The sequence below is a fragment of the Coffea eugenioides genome, chromosome 5, assembly GCF_003713205.1.
Source record: "Coffea eugenioides isolate CCC68of chromosome 5, Ceug_1.0, whole genome shotgun sequence".
Taxonomy (NCBI): domain Eukaryota; kingdom Viridiplantae; phylum Streptophyta; class Magnoliopsida; order Gentianales; family Rubiaceae; genus Coffea; species Coffea eugenioides.
In genome coordinates, this window is record NC_040039.1 from 50,052,596 (window position 1) to 50,073,868 (window position 21,273).

Genomic DNA, 21,273 nt, shown 5'->3' on the forward strand with positions numbered 1-21,273 from the left:
CCATCACAAGGGCCCAGAACTATGAGTCATATAAGGCTGTTTTTTTTTTTTTTTTTTTTTTTTATCGCTTACACTTTAAATTATTGATAAGATCAGATTTTCTCTGCATATTTCATGCATTACCATCTCCTAATGTCTTACTAGATCTCAATTAAAAATAATTAAACATGTCACCAAGACCCATCGGCCATCACACTTAATAGTGAAATACTTCATTAGACTGTTAAATTCTCCTCATTATGAAATTGCCTTTGCAGAAGCTATGTGAATGAATATTATTACAATAAAATCGTGGATAACCTCAAAAACAAAAAAAAAAAAGGTAGGAATCAGAGAATTCTCTCAATAAAATCGTTCTGAAGAAATTTTTTTAAAAAAAATGTTATTTGCATTTCATTGTGCTATTTATACTCCTATTATTTATTTTATTATATAATTTTATAAATGCTTAAAATGATAATGAAAGTGTGATTAATAAAAATGGAGATGTAAATAATATTTTCATTTTTAATGAAAAATATAAAGGCTGCTAGACCAGGAACAATTATTTCACTTCCGACAACTCATATTATGCCACGTTATAAAAGTCACAATTTGACTTCTGACTTGGGAAAGCCACAATCTCGGCAAAAAATAATCGTCGGCCTGTATATCAATTACCAAAAGAAAAAGCTAAAGGGGCAAAAAAATGAGAGAAGGTTGAGTAACAGAAGGAACAGAATATTGCAGAAGGGAAAGAGAGGAGGACGACCACCAAAGGGTGCAAAAACGCCGCCGTCAAGCCTATACAAGAATAACGAACCAGAAGCTCCGGATTTTTGTTAGCTTACGCTGTTTATATCAGTTCGCCGTCGTTTGTTAGCCTTTTCTGTTCATTGTCTTCGTCGAGGTATTTTCCTATTATTTACAAAAAAAAAAAAAGAGAAGAAAGTGAACAAAGGAATATGGATTTTGCTCTGGAAAGTTGGATATTAATTTGCGAAACGATTTTTTTTTTCTTCTAAATTTCCTTAGCAGATCGCAATCATTTTGCTTATTGGTTTATTTACTCTGCGATTTGCCTTGTTCATAATTTTGATTTTTGTTTTTAAATTTGTTTTCTTAAGATTGATGAATTTCGGTATTGTAAATTGTCTAAAACAGCCTTAGGAGATCAAAGTCAATGATGCTGGGCGTTGTAAGGCGAAAAGTGGCTTCTGATGCTTCTTCTGCTTTGGTATTTAAACTTCAAGTTTTGCATGTGTGTTTAGATATGCATTCATATGTGCATGAAGGCAGATTTATTTTTTATAGTAAAATTTAGTTGTGTTTTTGTAAGAACACCGATCTCCTTTGTGTTTGCGGACCAGATTAAAAGGAAATCATGGCATTGGAGTCGGCCTGTGGTTTCTACGCCTAGAGTTTCTACTGCTGTAGCTGAAGAGGTAACTCGCTGCTTTCTTTTCCAATTCAGCGTTGATACTGCTTAGTGGTGATAATAGTTTGACGTGCGAAGAGGCATGGTGAATCAAATGATGTTCCTGATATGAAAATGATATTGTAGACAAACAAGTAGTTTATACTTTTCAAGGATGTAATGTTGTAATTTCATTGAGGTTTGGTCAAAATTGCTTGAGTTTAGATTAGTTTTTCTTTTCTAGGCAAATAAACTCATTTTATTAGTCAAGATAAGAAAACGTTTCTAACTCATTAAGACGAGTTTAGATTAGTTAAATGTGATTTAGCCTTATATAGTACAAAATTTATTGCATAGTTTAACAAGCTGGGGAATTATATGGAAATTGGGTAAGAGTTAAGTTATAGAGGTTGAGTTGAGGTGGCTGTCTTTCTTGGAAACTCAGAGAACTCTGTTCCATTTTCTGGTGTTGGCTTGTGAAGATAGCATATGTGACATTGCTTTGCTATCCAGTTTTAGTTTTGTCTGGAGTTCGGTTAGGTTACAATTCTCAAAAGCAGTATTGAGAACATGTATTTACTGTGTCTCTAAGATGTTATTCAACTACAAGTTTATGATCAAATAATATTATTTACTGTTTCTGTCTCTTGAAGTGTCAGTTTCAGTTGTTTTCTTCCTTTTTGTTTCTCTTTCTACGTTTGGCCATCAAAGCTTATGTTTGCTGTTAGTTCTTCCTGTGCAATTGTTCTTAACTGTTTGTTTTTGCTTTCTGAACAGATCTTCTTTCACCCAGGATGCACTCGCAGTTTCTCTGACTTCACTTTCTCTGGTAATCTTGGGTGTCTATGTTAGTCAATGCCACGTGTGTGTGTGTTTTTTCCTTTTTGCCCCCCTCCAGCATGTCTCTGTTTGAACTATTTTCTATTTTCTTTCGGTATAGGATCTTTGGACTTGACATCGTCAAGGTCAGTGATATCTTTTCTTGTTTAATCTCCTCTTGATAATTGCTATTAACTTGTACGCTATCGGTCATTGAGGAATACTTAGGCTTAGAGAGGGTGGTCCCCCTTTCTGACATAAAAGCAATCAGAATTCGAACACGCCACGTTTTACTGGGAAGGATCGACCCATGGGAACGAATCTACCGGGCTCTCACCTTCTTTGGCCAGATCTTCCAATCTTTTCGCAATTACAGTTCACTGCACTTTCTTTACTAGAATGTTTTGAATTTTAATATTCTTGTTCAGAGGACATCATCGCTCCAAGAAAAGTCATTATTTAAGAGCTTAGCACAGTACTCTATCTTTTAATTATCATTTTGCACAACTATTTCCAATGTGGGCAAGGCATAGTGGATTTAATTGTAAACCAAATTCTGCTTTGTAAAATAAGTTCAATTAGGTACTGCATTTCATGTGGTTTTCTGTCAGTGGTAAGAGATGTAATTACTATGAGTATTGAGAGTGCTTTTCATATTTAGTTTGATACAGCATTATTTGGCATTGTGTTAGCTGACCTTATTCAAGTTGACTGAGACAGTTTCACCCAGAGTCGTTCAATCTGGTTTGATTTTACCTAATCCGTGGTATAAACCAAAGAAAAGTTTGTCTGTAAATTGTGTTTTTGTGATTAGACTCCCGCAAGGGTAATAACACTTGGACTTATACAATAGATGTTTTTGGTATGTGGAATAGCTAGCTTCAAAAAATCCAAGGTATATAAACTCACATTAAGTCAGACGGTATTGTTGGCAGATAATGCTATCATTCATGGTTGGCTGTTTTATTTGCAGGGGAATCAAAGACAATTTTCTGCCTCAATTCACCATGCATACATGGAAAAGGCCATTTTGTTCTAATAGTGGTATAGTACAGCACTTTGTCTTCCATTCTTTGCTTTTCTGGCAATGCAGTTGTATTTGAAAAATGACAGTTCTGAATTTGATGCTCTTGGAAGGTTTTAGGCACTTTTATAGGAAAATTTTGAACCCTTCCTTTAGTAGTTTCTGTCACGTGCCCGTACTTTTGATGGTTTATAAATGTTGTTTTCCTGTCTACTTCTAGATGTGTTGTAAGTTTGATTGGTTTTACACCGTAACCCAGCCTTTAATGGAAACCAAAAACTTCTAGGGCTTTTTAAGTGAATTGCGTACAGTTCTGACAACCTGTTAGTGTAGTTTTCATTTATTATTTCTAGTGGCCAAGTCCAGTATTTTCATACTGATATATTTAGTATAATTTCAATTTCAATTTCAATGAAGCAATAGGTGTGGAGTCTTAATATGGATGTGGATTCATGTAATGGCTTTCATTTGCTAACTAATGTTTGTATTCTTTCTCTTTACCACTTCCTATGCTCAAGGTGATCTGGTTGATGCTGTTGTTCCTTTTATGGGGGAATCAATATCCGATGGCACATTGGCAACGTTCTTGAAGAGTATGCTTCCCTTAAATCGATATTCCAATTATGCCTTTACTAAAGACAGTTTTGGTTCTCAATTTCATTACTGCCCTCAATGTATTTCTGGTTTTGCTTTCTCGGTTCCTCTGATGGATCATACAATTTTTTTCCCCAGAACCTGGTGACAAAGTAGAAGTTGATGAGCCTATTGCTCAGATTGAAACAGACAAGGTACTTTCCATAGTTCAGTTCTTACTTGTTGCTTTAAAATGTTTGTAGTTCTAAATGGAGTGAATGTTTCAATTTTCTTTGTTTCCATTAGGTGACAATTGATGTTACTAGTCCTGAAGCAGGCGTAATCCAAAAGGTAAACAATCAAGGGTTTTGGAATAGTTAATTATGGTTCATTATTTTTTTTAAATTTTTATTTTTATGCTTTCTTGCTTCTTTCCGAATTGCTTAATCCTGATACTTTATGTGATTTGCAATAGTTCGTAGCCAAGGAAGGGGATACTGTAGAACCTGGCACTAAAATTGCTGTGATTTCAAAATCTGGTGATGGTGTAACTCATGTTGCTCCGTCTGAGAAGCCCGCCGAAAAAGCTACTCCTGAGAAAAAGGTGGAGCAACCAAAACAGAAAGTTGAATCTGCTGCTGCAGAAGTAAAGAAAGCTGAGAAGCCAAAAACTGAAGCCAAGGCTTCTCCACCTCCTCCTAAAGTAACTGCCACAGAACCCCAGCTTCCCCCAAAAGAAAGGGAAAGACGAGTAAGCCCATGATCTTTATATCGCACTACATCTTGAGGTTTATCTGGATTTTAGTGATCTTACAATATGTTTTTCGACATTCTTTTTCCTCCTATAATGCATTTGAATGTGTCCTTGTAACAGGTTCCTATGACAAGGCTCAGAAAACGAGTTGCCACGCGCTTGAAAGATTCTCAAAACACTTTTGCATTGTTGACAACTTTCAATGAAGTTGATATGTAAGCTTAGTTACATTTCATAGAATTTAAGAAGACCAGTATGTTTGAGAATGGTGAAATATGCCAAAGGCTTATTCCTATAAGTTTGGCTTTTTTTTTTTCAAAAGAACTTCTAGACGATCTTTAGTGGGTTGATTCTTTAAAATCCCGAGTTTACCATCCTAAAAAATATCCTTTTTTGGGTGAAGCTTCGCATGTACCATTCTATTTCCCATACTTGGTTCTGTTTAATTGTTGCTTTTTGCAGGACTAATCTGATGAAACTTCGTTCCGATTACAAGGATGCCTTTGTTGAAAAGCACGGTGTGAAGCTAGGTCTTATGTCTGGGTTTGTAAAAGTATGTAACCAATCATGAAGTATGTTTTGTTATTTTCTCTACGGCCAGTCTCCTTTTTTTTGAAATCCTGTCTCTTTCCATGCCTCTCTTTCAGGCTGCTGTTAGCGGACTCCAGAATCAGCCCATAATAAATGCTGTCATTGATGGTGATGATATCATTTATAGAGACTATATAGACATCAGTATAGCTGTTGGCACGCCAAAGGTAATCTGAGACATTCTGCTTGCAAGAAATAGTATAAATTTCTGATAGACTGAGATAGAACCAAAGAAGCTTGAACTACTTGAACTTAATACTTTTATGTGCTTAAGAAGAATGCTACTGTTGATCAAACTTGAGTATGCATGTAAGTTGGATGGCTAGTTATCACGTGTTAGCAGCTTTTTGCTTCTGCATGTGGAGATCTCCAATAAATTGTGTTATTTTGACACTTATCGTTGTGAGTGGTTCCCCTCTTACCTGTGGATTGCTTTGTTTAACGATCATATTTAAAATTTAATATAATCAGACATGTTTAGGTAATCTCTGTATCGCTGATTCCCACATAACAACTGTCTGTGTATTTTCATTGATTTACCAACTTGTAAGGTGTGGGATACAAAATATGCACCTAATATGAAATTGTAACCTTTTGACGGTCTGTATTCATGATTTAGGGCCTTGTCGTTCCTGTTATCCGCAATGCTGATAAGATGAACTTTGCTGAGATTGAGAAGGAGATCAACACGTTGGCTAAGAAGGCAAGTGATGGAAGTATATCAATCGATGAGATGGCAGGAGGGTCATTCACAATATCCAATGGTGGTGTTTATGGAAGCCTCTTGAGCACTCCAATAATCAATCCTCCTCAGGTGTGGCTCTTTGAAAGTCATTGTTTTGATTGCGTGCTATTTTCTTTGTCGCTATCAACAATAAAATTTGCAATTCGTTTGTGCCATTTTCCAGTCGGCAATTCTGGGTATGCACTCAATAGTCAACCGTCCGATGGTTGTTGGAGGTAACATAGTTCCCAGACCTATGATGTATGTTGCACTGACCTATGACCACAGGCTGATTGATGGGAGAGAGGCAGTGCTCTTTTTGAGGAGAATCAAAGATGTGGTTGAAGATCCACGTCGCTTGCTCCTTGATGTATGAAGAATTGGTCATTTGGGGGTTTGATTTTATAGATATTCTTAATATACTGCAGTTAAAAGCACACTTCGGCTAAACGAATAAATGTTTAGCACTTCAGTTGCGGCCAGCCACGTTTTAATTTCAAATGAGAAGGTTTTTTTTAGACGCTAGTTTAAGTGTGCTAAACTTGTGTTTAGTGCTTTTTATTTTGGGCATGATGGAATTTGTTGGAATTTGTGCTAAACTTGAAGATCCCTTAGTTGGCAGCATTATTTCTCAGTTTCAAAAGTTATTGGATAATAATCTCAATGAAGCGAGTTCGCCTGTAGTTTTAACCCATATGTTTTAACTCTGCTCCTGGATTTTTGTGGTGTCTTGATGCATGAACATGAAAGAGGACCTGGAGGAATTCAGTTTAAGAACTTACAGAGTAGTAGATATAATCATAGCTTGTATCCCAATGCAAGATGCGAAAAGTAGAAGCACAAAATCGAAAACCACCATGTTGCTCATTATACAAGATTTTACTTAAAGTTATACATAGATGATAATGAAGTCAAAAAGTCGAATTGGAACACAAACTTTGCGTACGGGTTTAGGGGCATTTTGCCGAGTTACATGAGTTGGGTAATTCCCATGCTAGCGCATATAAAATTACCGCATCTCCAGCTGGTATGGCATAATCCAGCTAAATTCTAACCTCAATCCCTGCTTCGCATAGATGCTCTTTAACAGACTGAATAGACACCTGAAAATGAATATGCTCATACCGAGACTTTATCCAATAATTTGTATACAGAAAAAGGATCTGAAGAAATTTCTCAAAATGCATGATAGAAATTTAGAACAGTCGAAATCTATAGAAACCACCGATATTAGAATCCATGCGTTCAAAAGTTTGTCTAATATTTATTGGTATCTACAGAAAACAATGAGTCAAAATTCATCCCTGATGCATCAGAGATTGTTTCACCAGGTGATGTATACGTGTCCAAATGCAAGAAATTCTGCTGATAATGAGGAAGCAAATCCAGTTCTCAAGTACCAGTTAAAGAAACCAAAGGAAAAAAAGCAAGAGTACAAGGTGGACTTCGCACATCTTTTACAAAATTAATACCTCTTTTCTGTGGAAAATGCCAGCAGCAAGCGCAGCAGATGCATTTGTGTGGTTAAAAACTTCTGAAAAGTGTTCTGCTGCTCCAGCCCCGCTGCTTGCAATCACTGGGATGCTAACAGCATCTGAGATTAACTTCACCAGATCTATATCGAATCCTTTCCCTTGACCTAGAAGGGCATCATTTGCATTTGAAAGGCTTTAGATTCATCATTACTATTAAATAAAAGATCAATGAAAGTTTTGACATACTCATAAAACTTGGCAGAGATGTTAGAAGACGAATATTTTTACAGCAAAAGCGTGAATCAACTATCCAGGTTTGTTCAAAGTAAATAGCCTCCCGATTTAGTCATTCAAAATGTTACCACCACTGCTATATGCATTCCCCTGGGATTTCATTAACTAAATATCCTATTGTCAGTGGCATTTGGTAACAGATTCATCATGCATACCATACATTTAAATGATTATTAGTGCCAGTTACTGGCAATAGAATCACACTTACCATCACAGTCAATACAATTTAATAGGATTTCCCCAGCTCCAAGTTCCTCGATGGCTTTAGCAAGCTCATATGCCCCAATCGGTCGACCTTCACGACCACCATTGACCTTAAGGATAATAACAAAGGTTACTCTAGAATATTAAAAACAATGGAATTTAATGCCATGGGATGGACCAATATGTACATTGAGTATGCAAGAAGCACAAAACAAGTTGATATAAGAATGTAGAAAGCTTTAGATAAGAGAATCCGCAGAAATGTAAAACTCACTTCTACCCAAGTCCTCAGCACTCTTCCCCAGTAAAGATGAAGAAATGCCAAAAGAATTTAAGAATAGCTGCCTTATATTTAATGGACAAAACAGCACTATATAGTGAAAGTCGGTTAAATTTTACATCAGACCAGTTCCTGAATTATAGCCTCATGATGCATCTCAGTACAAGAACCTACTACTATTTTCACATGCAATCCAATAGCAAATGTCAACAATTACTGCTGCTGAATGCAACTCTCTATCCTTCGATTGTTTTATAGCTGACGACATGATGAAGGTCTACAAGTTATATGATTACTTACCGTGCATTGATACCAGGCATATTTTTCTCCATTTGGACCTGAAAGTAATCAGTATGTCAATCAATAAGCCCCCCAACAAGGCAAAAAACCATTTCTTTACTTTCTAGTCTATTTTAAATGAGAAAACCTGTACCACACACATGAAGTGTCTCTGCGTTCACCAGCTCAAGTCATGTGGCAACCAAAAATGGTTTTTTCATCCTCTATTTCCCACGGGGTCTCTGCACTGCCAAAAGGTTAAAGAAACAAAGGAAAATTTTAAACTGGAAAATTCTCCTCGAAAGATCCTGCTGAATGAAGGGTAGCTTTGGTATATATGATCAACGTCACACTTGCATTCTTGGAATCTCCCCGAGTCAAAATTTGCTATTTTCGTCAATTTTAGTCACATATTATGTTCCACATTGTCCAACCAGGAGTCTTTTACACAATAAGAAGATCATAAAATAAATACCCAGAAGGAACCTACAGGATAATATCACTGCAACTGCAATGAGATATCCTACCTGGCTTTCTAACTGGGATGGTCTTGAATTTCACAGTATCTGGATCCTTCACGTAGACCCTCCGAGGATCAATGCTAACAACCACAGCCTACAAGATCAACATTAAATGAAGCAAGTAATCAGACCATACAAGTACCCATAAATAGAAAACAAGACATATAAACGACATATTAACAGGAGAGAATCAAGGAACTGCTAGCTATTACTTTTGGCATAGAGGAAAATACAATGATAAAAGTTGAAAAAAGCTCAGAAAACAACATTTGGATGAACCTATTATGCAATTTAGAGTGACAGAGAAAATGAAATCAAAAGTGACTACAAAAGCAAAGAGATATTGTATTGCAACAAAACAAACAACCGTTCAACCTAATGTAGCATAGAAAGAGGTTGGCCATCAGCAAGTTTCTGTACAACCTGTTCGAAGAAGTGCTTCTTCTCTACTACATGATAATTTGTAATGCCGATGTTTTGATATGAATAGCTATGGTTTGAAAAAGAAAACGCTGGAACATATCACTATCGTCTACACAGGACAAGCACAAAACGAACAATCCTCAAAATGAATAGTCAATCTTGATTCTCCAGCCAATATTCTAATATAAGCACATTTTTGTGCAATGGGACATAATATAGAACATGTGTGATGAATTTACCTGATTACCATAAACCCATGAGATCTGCTCTAGACTGCTCTTCCCAGTTTTTTCCTTGAGAAAGCGGTTCAAGAAATGTTGTTAGCAAAATAAAAAGACGTAAGGAAAAAAAAAAAGAATTAATAAGCAGGTATATTATTTGCAACATGCTGCAAGTATCACATACTCCAGTTTTCAGAAATTCTTCGGCAGCATAAACTGCATCACTTCCAATTGAAACCTTATCTGCCCCTGATCTAAAATATTCTGAAGCAACCTCCAAACTGGAATAGTATCTGAGGAATGAGAAGCCAGAGTGTTAAGTCTTTCAACCTCAGAAATCACCTGCTACTCTCCTGAAGCATGTGCAAGCACTAGAGCAGTACAAGGAAATCAAGTACTAAAGTGTAATGACTCCCCTCCCTTCTTCTCTAAAGAGGTGTAAAACAATTGGCTACAACTATATGTTTTACCTTCCATTTCCATCAGTAAAATCACGAATGCCTCCACCAACTGTTAGTGGTACAAAAACATTCTCTGATGTATATCTCAGTACCTACAACACAAAAAAAAAAGATAACGGGATATGATAAGTTTAAGATAGAGGAGAATGGAAAGTAAAAATGATGACACACTGATATTTAAATCAGTTGCATACATACCTGCAACATTGGCAAATCGCCAAGAGGGAAGTCACGGAAACCTGTAATGTTTAAAAAGCTAACCTGAAATACAGAAAATTTAATTAGCTTATGGCGCACATGAATAACGCAAAGCTGTAGTGCTCTTAGAATTAATACATACCTCATCAGCTCCATCTTTGTAATACTGCCCAGCAAGTTCTACCGGCTTTCCAAGATTTCGCACCTTTAAGAATGATAAAGATACAATAAATTTAACATTTTGCTCTCTATCTTTACTGATAGCTTTTATCTCCGATTCAAGATTCTGATATGGTCAAGTAAAATAGCAAGACCACCATTATGTCTGTAAAGCGAAGAAATTTACGAAATGCAAATATTGCATAGCCTGACCTCATTGTCCTCTGTGTGCTCTCTTACATCATATTGGTCACCTTTGGTCACAACGAGATCACCTTTGTCATTAGTCCTCACATCAAGGCATGCAATAACCTGAAAGTTGGAAAACCAATCATAGAAAGTATCCCCTCATAGCTAGATCACAAAAATCAAATAAATATAACCTCAATGAATAAAGGATAAAAAAGTGACATGAACAATTGGATCAAGTCCTCACCCTCTTTGCAAGTTTAGAGGCCTTCCCTTGGACTGGCTTCTGCCTTCACATGAAGCTTTCAGGTCTTAGATGCCTTTGGCAAAAACATTTGAGAGTCACACAACAATTTAGAGGGGAGATCGGTACCTTTGTCAACTCGTTATTTGGATATAAGAACCTTCTCAGGATGGAAAGGCCAACAGCTGGATTATTTTTAAGAACAAAATGACAATTAAGAGATTTTTTCTACAATTCATGATGGTAATCATGCTACTTGAGTGCTCAAGCAAAAGCAGCAAAAATAGGCAGGAGATTCTAGATTCATGACAATAACTGCAAGTGCAGAATAGGAAACAACAAAAACAAGGGTAGACAGGATAATTCAACTTCATTACGAGAGACATCTTTCAAAGATTGTAAAACAGAAAAACTAAAAAAAAAAAAAAGACAAAATCAATAAAAAAAAAAGAAAGAAATGAGCAAAAACTTCTTTCCACTTGATTACATGATAATAATTATTATCATATCCAATCATACCTCCACTCTTCTCTGGGTGAAATTGGACAGCATGAACATTTCCTCTTTTTACTGATGCAATGAACTTGTCGCCATAATTGCAGGTAGAAGATATCCAATCTTTGTTATCATCTGACTAAAAGAGTAAAAGAAGCAAAACATTACGGCCAGAGACCTTGAATAAAAAAAAAAAAAACAATGATGTGTGACAATGAAATGAGAAAATGCTGCAAAAGGCAGATGTGAATTGCACTGGCAAATAGGATACCATACCGGCATTGCACGGTAAGAATGCACAAAATACACATGTCGATTTCCTATATCATCCAAAATGTCAGAGTCTTCTGTTATTTGAAGAGCATTCCAGCCAATATGAGGTACGCTATAACCTTTTGATGAGTCAAATCTTCCAACTATGCCAGGAATCAAGCCAAGGCCTTTCACTAAGAGAGATGAGCAATTGTCAGGTCATCCACAAAGCAACAGATCCATTATTTGTGACGAGAGAATATTTAAGCCACAACAGCAAGTCTTGTGGTCTGACATTTAACCTGAATGGTTCACCACCTCCAGAGCACGAATCATACAAATTGCAAAATACACCATTACTAGCACCTAAAATAGCATGAGGCTAAAAATGTTGAAACATGTAAACTCACATATAATTATATGACTACACAACTCAATTCACAAGTGTATTTTCAGGCTGAGGTTCATCACATCCCACCTCCAAATCTGGAAGAACTCAACTAAAATATGTTTTCTATTTTAGCTGGGATAAACTTGATGAATCCTTTTCCTTCACCCGCAAAGTCACAACTAAGCTTGAGATTTACATTTTGAAACACTTGATTGATTCTTAAGCTCAAAAAAAGCTGTTATCTGCCTTACCCGGTCCATTCTCCTCACTTGACTCAAAGAGTAGCTGAAGTCCAAGACAAATGCCTAAGAATGGGCGATCTTGCTCAATGTAACTGCAAAGAGCCTCAGCCATCCTACAGAAGAATGCACTCCTTGAGTTCTGAAACTAGTTTGATTGACTAACACAAAGGAATCCACATTTGTGAAACCAAAAAAATATGGTAGAAGTGTGTTATATTTCTGGATGTGTATATGTGGAGATACAGAAGAAGAAACAGACAGAGACACAGGTCCAGACAAACACAAATAGAAGTTTATTATAGATTGCCACTTTTGCTTCAAAGTTATCTTTCTTTCTAGTCAACTCAGTCCACGATTTTTGTCCGACTTCATATAATTGCAGTATAGAGGACTTGATTGCTTAATAGTGCTATATATATAAATTAATATAATTGCAGTATTCGGGACTTTTTTTAATAAGTTCCTTCAATTTACTGATGTCCAGGAACTACAACATCCAAGATGGACTTTGTTATCTTTAAATCTCAATTGTTTTTCACTTCTATCCAAAACATTTGGAACAGATCATTTAGGGAGTAAAAAAGGTGTGTTCCACTGGATCAGAAAAAAAAATGTAGATATTAGTTTTCTTAAATGATGAACATTATTAAGCATTATCTACGGACAAAATTGATGTAGTAAGATTGACATTTCACAGGACAAATGCAGAACTGGATAAAGAGTTACCCTCTCTGGTTCAACACATCCATGGCAGCAGCAAATGCACCTACACCAGGAAATATAAGGCGTCTTGCATTCATGATGTCCTCTGGAGTCTGAACCTAAAAGTTTTCCGGACAGAGTGTTGAAATTAATAGAAGCACAATTCTCAACACAGACTCAAATGATTAATTTTTGTCTAGTCTCTAGGATCCCCAGTTCATTTTCAGAAACAATTTTGCTTATAGCTTGTTGAATGAATCTATGCCTACCCTCCCTTTTCTCTCCTCGAAAACCACCTAGTCCACCCCCACACCTACCCCGAATTCCCACCCCTGGAATCAAGAAAAGAAGAAAGAATGAAGGCCACTTATTTTAGACTTAAGAAGTCGCATTTTAAGTAGAATATTTAGGCACAGTATATAACTTCGACAGATAAAGTTCTCCATGAAGCTTCAGAATCTAATTTTCTACCGTAGATAAAGTAAATCACTAGATAATTAACAGTTACATACTTCCTCGATCATCTCACTTTCTAGACCTCAAAAACGAAAAGGAAAAAAGAAACACACACACACCAACAATCCTTTCCCTGTGACTGGTCAACTTAGCAATTCAATGTCATCAGAACGGCTTCAAAAAAAAAAAAAAAAAATCTCAAATTTCAAATCTTGTAAATCAAAAAGAGCCAGCGATATATCTATTGATTTCTTAGTAAATAACGTCAATAAACCAATATTCGTCGGTAATCAGAAGCTGAAACAAAGTTGATAACCTAAAAGCAGAAGTCCTAACGAGTCTTATTTATAGCTTATTGTTTACATTGTTTTTACTTTAAAAAATTTGAGAAAACAAGGAAATGAAATTAAGTTTCATTCACCAAGATAATAACTAAGTCGGAAAAATCATAACAGCAGCATGGTGTTGAAAAACCTTACATCTTTAATATTAAAGCCGAGGTAGCGAATTGCATTTCTCACGCTCCGGACATTCCCGGCACCGTAATCAAGCAGAGTGACCACTGAAATATTGAATAGACGAATGTTAAATTCAAAACCGACAATATCACCTATTTAAATTCAAACAATTCCACATCGAGTAATAATGCCATATACAGTTAAAACGCCATACATATACACACACAGAGAGAGAGAGAGAGAGAGAGAGCGTGACATTACCTCCGTCGCCGGAAGCGGAGGCGCGGACGGAGCAGCTTCTGGAAGTTTCAAATTTGAGAGGTTCTCCGGCAGGCTTAGAGCGTAGAAAATGGAGAGAGCAAGAAGCAGAGGGAATGGGGAAAAGAGACGACGAATTTGAACGAGATTTTAGCGTTAGCATCCGCGAAGTAGCTGAAGCAAAAGTCGCCGCCTCCATGGCTCCTTTGTCACTGCAGTTTCAGAGTTGAATGGAGTGTTGTAACAGTAGAGCACTCAAAAGCCTCAGCGGTCGTTTACATTTCCTATTACCTTTCCAAAACTTGCGTATTTATACTTGTCTTTTGGTTCGGTTGATAAAGGATCGTGGGCGCCATTAGAATCTTTGAGTTCAATGCTACTATGGACTTCTATCAACGCCCAATGAAGTCCAAAAGCATAGTGGGCTAATTTATTTCATTTGCAGGCCAGCTATAGATATCACGGATTGGTGATGGAGTTAATGGATGTATTCCCAATAACATGTGTATTGTGGAAGCCATTTTTTTTTTTTTTTTTTTTTTTTGGAAACATTGTGGAAGCCATTTTGAGGGTGAAGAGGTGCGGGAGACCATTTGAGTCATAATGTGTTGTCGACTACAAGGAAATCGCACTTCTGTATTTCGCTAATTTTTAAAATTCTGGGAACGTACAAGTGAACGAAACGGGTGAAAGCTCTTCCGAAAGGTCACATTCTAATTGTAGTTTTTCGCCTAAGGATTTGTTTGGAAGGTTGTTTTTTTACAATTTTATTTTTAATTACTTTTTTATTTCACATACATTACAACAAATTATCCCTTAAACATGCAACTTATCCCTTAAACGTGCAACAGCCTTTTCCTATCCAAGAACGCGTTCGCTAAAATATGCAGCAATGCCAATCTTTAGCATATGCATCTTGTTTTGCTTAGGAAACACTTGAAAACAGGCAAACGAGCTCAGGAATACATAAGGGAAAAACGAAAATTTTGAATTTCAACCCATTGCTCAAATCGGTGACAATATATTGTCAAAACCTGTGGTAAATTACGAGTGTACAGCTTTCTGTTTCATAGAGAGAAGAAGACACGGCTACTTTTGTCCATGTCTCTTACTTCCCCGTCCTCCTCTATTTTTCCCGTTGTTCGATCAATGCTGAAAGCACTTTTACCTAGTTGTCATCAGCATTGCCCGTATCTTGGCCCTGAGATCATCAGAGATTTGGGTTGTCTCAGAGGGTTGAGAAGAAGCCCTCGAATATGTACTTGCCATGTCTACAGAAGTTTCACGGCTATGATGACCACCCGCAACCCTAGAATGATCAGAGAATTTAGGACTGATCTCGCCTTCCTCCAATTCATCTTTTTCTGAGTAAGATCTCTTTCTATCTCCAACATATCTATCATAATGCTCATTCTCGGGACTAGAAGAGCAGTCACGCTTTTTTAGTTGAATGTCTCCATCCTCAGATGAATAAACTTTCTGGCGCTTAGGACTGCCTCCACTTCGATGTGAAGAACGATAAGACTGGTGCTTCTTTCTACAGTGCTTGTGATCCTTTTTATCCTCTTTTTCATGTGAAGATCGACGAGATGAATGCTTCTTGCTCGACTGTTTATGATAACTTGTATCAGTATCTTTTTCTCCATCATCATCTTCATGAGAAGAACGATGAGATCGGTGCCTCTTTCTGGATCGCCTATGCGACTTTTCCTTCTTGTAATCGTCATCATAATCCTTTTCACGGGAAGAATGATGCGAGTGATGCTTCTTTCTGGAGTGCTTGTGATTCTTTCTCTCTTCATCTTGTCCTCCTTCATGCTCCTCCTTAGAGTTATCCTGTTCCAATTCTTCCTCATCATTATTTTCATCATCATTTTCTTCACATCTCTCAGGTCTTGATCGGTAATTCCTCTTTGATCTCCGTTCATCACTCAAACTGTTTCTCTCAGGATTTTCATTTTTCTCCAACATAATAATATCTGTAGGGGCTGAGCTGCATTCTCTTTCTTTAATACCATCATTAACTTCAGCAGGGGATCCTGAAACCCCTGGTTCCGAAGGTTCTACTGACAAAGCACGCAAGGGCTCAGTTTTTGAGGGCACAGCTCCACTTTTTAACATGGCCACAAACATCTTTGCCCTTTTCAGTCTTTCAGCTTTCAGCTTCTGCTCTCTGGTCAAGTGTGCTTCAGAGTCAGCCCCACCGCTAGTTTCAAAAACGGCAGCTTTTTCCTCTGCCTTATAGCCCAAAGAATTGGACCCAAAGCCTGAGGCCTGTCCAACGTCCTTGTCATGGCCCCCACTGTTATCACTGCGAGCTGTGCTCGAACTGACGCTATTTGGAATTCTGAAGCCCCTTGTGGCAGCCTGAAGAATAGCTGCAGCAGCTTCTGCATCTAAACTTACTCCACAGTCTTGCTGGGTTGCTTTAGAAGGTGGGTCCTGTAGATCCTTTCTTGATTTACCAATTATCATTTTAAATTTCTCTTTCCTGTCAGATTCATCTGGAATATCAGAACAAAGATAGTTGGACGACATATACTCATTCTTGTCTAGGCAAAGTCTTGCTGAATCATCCTCCCCATAGGTGTTCTTGGCACTCACTTTTGACTGCAAAAAAGTAAAGGAAAGTCAGCAAAGAAATGGAGTCAAATAAGTGGCTGTATACATAATCTATCAGAGGAAACAAATACGACGCATGTTCGATATGAGAATAAGAAATACATTCCAAAACTGACAAACAATGGGTATAGCAGGTATATAGAGAGAGAGAGAGAGCCCAAATTTGAAGGTATACAATGTCAAATAGAACACCACCCATATACATTCACAAACAGCACCATAGACAAAGGTAAAGGGCACACCTCCTGAGCTTTTTGGAGGCTTTTTAGGTAGTATGGATGATACTGGTCAGACAGCACAAGAAACGGGAACCTCCCCTGTTTACTGTCCTGCTCACGGAGTGCAGCCTCAAACTGCTTTCCATTCTTCAGAACAAAATCAACAACCTTGTCAATCAATCTCTTCAGATCAGAAGGAGGCTCTAAAAATAAAGGTTCCTTTAACTTCTCCGAAGAAGCCAAATATGAGCCTGAGACATGATCCTTTTTAACATTAGTTGTTCTTCCAGGCTTAGATGCTGCAATTGAAGGATTTTTCTTCAGAGCAGAAAGCTTGTCATTAGTATGAACTGGACGCTTTGCAAGAGGTTCCTTTTTCTCAGGCGCATTTGAACTAGAATCTGTCTTTTCTGAACCATGAGAAACAACTGAACTGGTTGTATTCATGACTTTGTCTGGAACAGCATTTCCAGTTTCGTTTGCATCCTCCTCATCCTCTCCAGACCCATATACAGAACCTAGCAAAGACAAAGCGCCTCCAACACCCGCCTTATTCTGGTTAGTATCAGCAGTTTCATCTAAAGATTGAGTTTTGCCATCACTATCTGACTGCAATAATTCTTGGTGATCGACAAGAAACGTGAAGTATGCGTGAAGATTATGGTCAGGCATCAAGAACCCAAATGTTGGATTGTCTCCTTGTTTCACCCTCAATACAATTTCTGACTGCCCACCATGTTTGCTGACAAATTTAGCAGTCCTTGCAATAATCTGATGTACTTTCTCTGATGGAGGCTGGAAAAACAGGCAAAAGCAAGAAAATCACCAAAGGTCTGTCAGAATTTGAAATTCAAAATTGCAAATCCAAAGCATAGTAGCTTAAAATCTCACATTCCAAAGATACATCAAAATAGTCTGACATAAACAAGTATTTTAATAACATATACCCACATTGAAAAGCTGTACGAAATATTTCTTATGCAGTTGCCTTCAAGAAGTAAATGCTACTCCGTACAATGAAAATATGTACAATCCTAATCCCACCTGCACTGCAACTTGGTCATGACATCAAAACGACACAAGGTTCCAGTGAATGGCAACCTTAGATCACAATAACTCCATTCCTGCTCCGAGCATCTGAAAACTTAGACAGGGTGAGCCTTAGAATAGCATGCACATTACTGGGGTTACTATTGGCCACATTTGCAGTCAAGTTAGAGCAAGTAAATAAACAACCCTGAAAATCAAAATGGAAATGTCCAATGAAACATGTTCACGATAATGAACTTACCAAGCTATGAAGAAGGCTCTCAGGCACAGGGAACGGAGGAAGGAATTTAGCACATTCTAGCCCCCCATCTGCGTCATTCTGGTCAGCTGAGCCATTGGTGTTTTCATAAGAAAAGGCCACAGCACGATAACCCCCAGCATCCCCAGGCTTTTCAGCCTCTTCTGCTTCTAGGCAAAACAGATATTAGAATTACCCAAGTCAGTATGTTCATAAAAAAAAATGAAAAAATCAATATGCAAATCCATAAGAACTATCCTAACGGGGCTCTAAGAAAAGGAAATTCACCATAGATAAGTCAAATTTTAACTTTTTCACAATTTGTGGACCTCAATTAAGTAAAAGCAGCACAAAATTTTACGAAATCTAAAAAGAAAAATGTTAAAAGTGGAAAAGGAGAACAAAAATTATCTTACCTGGTTCATCGGAAGGGGGAGGAAGGTCGAGGTAGCGTTCGTGATCGAGCTCAGAATTATGTGACGATTCGATGAGATGAGGAGAAGTTTGAGGATTGCGCCGCCTGCCGGGAGGCAGTGGACCGGAGAGGAGGTGGCGGACGTCGTAGCGGTCGATTAGTAGGGAATTCCACTCGACGAGTGCGTCACCGGAGTTCACAAACGACGCCATGGCATCGTCGTCGAACAGCAGGGCATGGCGCCCCACCACCTCTAGATCCATCATCGTCTATAGCAATTTATCGGGATCCAATTGAAATGAAACCCTAGCTTACAAGTTATATTTAATGCTACTGTCAGGGATTAGGATTTTGTATTGCAATATTACTGTCTATTGGCTGTATGTACGTAATTTTGATGATGGGAAAAATGCACTTTACATCCTCAAAGGTTGGGTTGATGACCAATTTCGTCCTCAAAGTTTCACCAATAATACATTTCATCCTCAAAGTTCTTGAATTTTGGCCAATTAGGGACAATTGACAGAATAACACTCAATTTGGACGGAAAGCTGCACGTGAGAAACATACTCTGTTAGAACCAACAAAAAAGGGATAAAAGCTGTTCAGAAGTGCAGACACTAATATTATAACTTTTGAATTCTATATTCTGTACCTTTGTTTTATTTTGTTCATGGTCCATATTCAATAGGAACCATGTCAATGACCACTTGGAATGCACTTTTGACAAGCCTATGCCTCTTTTTTTTGATGGTTTTAATTGGTTATATTAATTTGGATACAATATCCAGTTTGGTTGCTACTTCGGATTGTTAAAATTTTAGACAAAACTCTACCAAAACTTTCCTTCTTATCTTATTGACATGTAAATCAGCATCAAGATAAAAATAGCTGGTGGTTTTTTTTATATAATGCCTATTTTAGGTTGGAATTGAAAATCATACACATAAATAACTGGTAGTTTTTTTTGAAATAATGGACGAAAGCAACAAACGGCTGATAGTCTATGGGAAATAAAAGAAACCCACAAAGAATCCCATGCATTTTTTTTTTACGAAACGATAGGAGTTTTTATTTATAGTTATCAAAGTATATACAAGTTGGACTCAGTCCCCTAATACAATAGTAGTGCAAAATTGCACTAAGGAGATAAAAAAAGAAGTAATAAAGAGGTGATAAATTTTGGACAAGATAAATGAAAGGGATAATTTCAGAAACCTCAGGGGAGGTTTCTGACAATTTCACTCACCTCCCTTAGTTTTGAATAATTGCACTAACTTCCATTTATGCAATAAAATGACTATAATATCCTTCACTTATAGATAATTTCTAAAAAAGCCTACAACTAAAACTAATATTTCATTTTAAAACAACAGCTACCACACAAAACAAACTCTTATTCTCTCTCTCGATCCTCTTGCTTACCTTTTCTCTCATGTATTTCATAGTCCACTTTTTTCCATAGTCGCCATCTACACAATTATCTAATACATTCCAAATCCTCATTATTATGGAAATAGATCCTCTCTTTTTTTTTTCCTTTTTTGTAAGTATTATTGAATTGAAATTGCTAAACGACAAGTTGTCAAAGCATATTTGTTGTCAAACTAAATGAAGATAAAAAAAAATGGCGATGATACAGAGTATAAACAAGAAAATAATAATGATGGCTAAAAACGAAACATAGATTGAGGAAGATTACACTATTATACCAAATGTGCAAGGAAAAAAAAATTTGGGATATAAGAACTATAATCAAATTTGCCTAAAGACATAGAATGTGATCTCTAATGTTGCTTTTGGTTGCTCCATGTTGGTATTCTTGATGGGTTAGATTATTTTAGCGTCAACAAGTTTGCATTCATTTTGATTGAATTTGAATATTGACATTGGTCAATTTAGAGGCAAAATTTAGGCAAAAAAAAAAAAATTGAGGTAAAGATTAGGTTGAATGCAAATGTTAATTGTCATGATTGATTTGCACAAGAAGGTTTAGGGCTGCAAAGTTGGGCTTTCGAAATTATGAGAATACGAGGATTAAGTTAAAGTGGCTTATTGACTTCGTTAGGGTAGTAGTTATGCCGATTGTAATAGTTGCAATGTGGAAGAAATTCATAAGCGAGTTTTCCCCCCTTCTAACTAACAAAGGGGTATTTTAGGATTTTTAGGACAAATTTAACATAGTGGATTTATATTGTTACTGAAATGCTAATAGTAGAGAAGGTAGGTGTAATCTTTTAAATTAGAAGGGACCTACCTGCAATAGTCAAAAACCTCCCCTGAGGTTTCTGAAATCATCCCTAAAATAAAGTTATAAATAGCTGGTAGTTTCTGTATAAGATAAAGAAACAACAACCAATCAGCTTTTTATAGCTTTCATCTATTTTTGCAAATAGGGTTTCCTCTATTATATATCTTTTTGATAGGTAAAAAATAAAAAATAAAATAAATTAAAAAGGATGGACTAATTTAATGCGTTTGGATAGATACTCAAATCTAAGTCATTTATAATGCATGAATAAGTGGATGTCGACCATTTATGTCAACCTTCTTGCCAGCAAATGACTGGATTTAGAATAGTAAGAGTGGTTAGAACTTTTTTTAGAACTACAACAAATAGAATAGCAGAGAGGACATAAATGAAGCA

General features: G+C 36.9%; 3 protein-coding genes across 5 annotated transcripts; 1 reads left to right on the forward strand and 2 right to left on the reverse strand.

Annotated features, from left to right (window-relative positions):
• The first annotated feature begins 659 nt into the window (after positions 1-659).
• Positions 660-6,575, forward strand: LOC113770282 (dihydrolipoyllysine-residue succinyltransferase component of 2-oxoglutarate dehydrogenase complex 2, mitochondrial). The gene is made up of 15 exons (XM_027314701.1): positions 660-889; positions 1,144-1,216; positions 1,350-1,424; positions 2,174-2,225; positions 2,337-2,361; positions 3,189-3,259; positions 3,758-3,832; positions 3,972-4,027; positions 4,119-4,163; positions 4,288-4,563; positions 4,687-4,781; positions 5,029-5,119; positions 5,214-5,324; positions 5,777-5,971; positions 6,066-6,575. The coding sequence occupies exons 2-15, from the start codon at positions 1,163-1,165 to the stop codon at positions 6,255-6,257; spliced, it is 1,413 nt and encodes a 470-aa protein (XP_027170502.1). The 5' UTR covers positions 660-889; positions 1,144-1,162; the 3' UTR covers positions 6,258-6,575.
• Positions 6,576-6,715: 140 nt separating this feature from the next.
• On the reverse strand, positions 6,716-14,341 carry LOC113769862 (imidazole glycerol phosphate synthase hisHF, chloroplastic). Its single transcript, XM_027314167.1, has 19 exons — positions 14,087-14,341; positions 13,847-13,929; positions 12,936-13,030; positions 12,219-12,322; positions 11,601-11,770; positions 11,349-11,463; positions 10,959-11,014; positions 10,833-10,871; positions 10,610-10,708; positions 10,380-10,442; positions 10,238-10,300; positions 10,049-10,131; positions 9,763-9,871; positions 9,597-9,650; positions 8,941-9,028; positions 8,435-8,472; positions 7,859-7,964; positions 7,354-7,520; positions 6,716-6,984 (listed from the first exon to the last, which is right to left on the reverse strand). The coding sequence occupies exons 1-19, from the start codon at positions 14,280-14,282 to the stop codon at positions 6,925-6,927; spliced, it is 1,788 nt and encodes a 595-aa protein (XP_027169968.1). The 5' UTR covers positions 14,283-14,341; the 3' UTR covers positions 6,716-6,924.
• Positions 14,342-15,046: 705 nt separating this feature from the next.
• On the reverse strand, positions 15,047-18,980 carry LOC113770580 (splicing factor, suppressor of white-apricot homolog). 3 transcript variants are annotated; one of them, XM_027315088.1, is made up of 4 exons: positions 18,628-18,980; positions 18,215-18,375; positions 16,948-17,718; positions 15,047-16,693 (listed from the first exon to the last, which is right to left on the reverse strand). In XM_027315088.1, the coding sequence occupies exons 1-4, from the start codon at positions 18,890-18,892 to the stop codon at positions 15,248-15,250; spliced, it is 2,643 nt and encodes an 880-aa protein (XP_027170889.1). In that variant the 5' UTR covers positions 18,893-18,980; the 3' UTR covers positions 15,047-15,247. The 3 variants fall into 3 exon arrangements, with proteins under 3 accessions (XP_027170889.1, XP_027170888.1, XP_027170887.1); XM_027315087.1 differs by having other exon boundaries at positions 18,215-18,378; XM_027315086.1 differs by having other exon boundaries at positions 18,215-18,381.
• Positions 18,981-21,273: the final 2,293 nt, after the last annotated feature.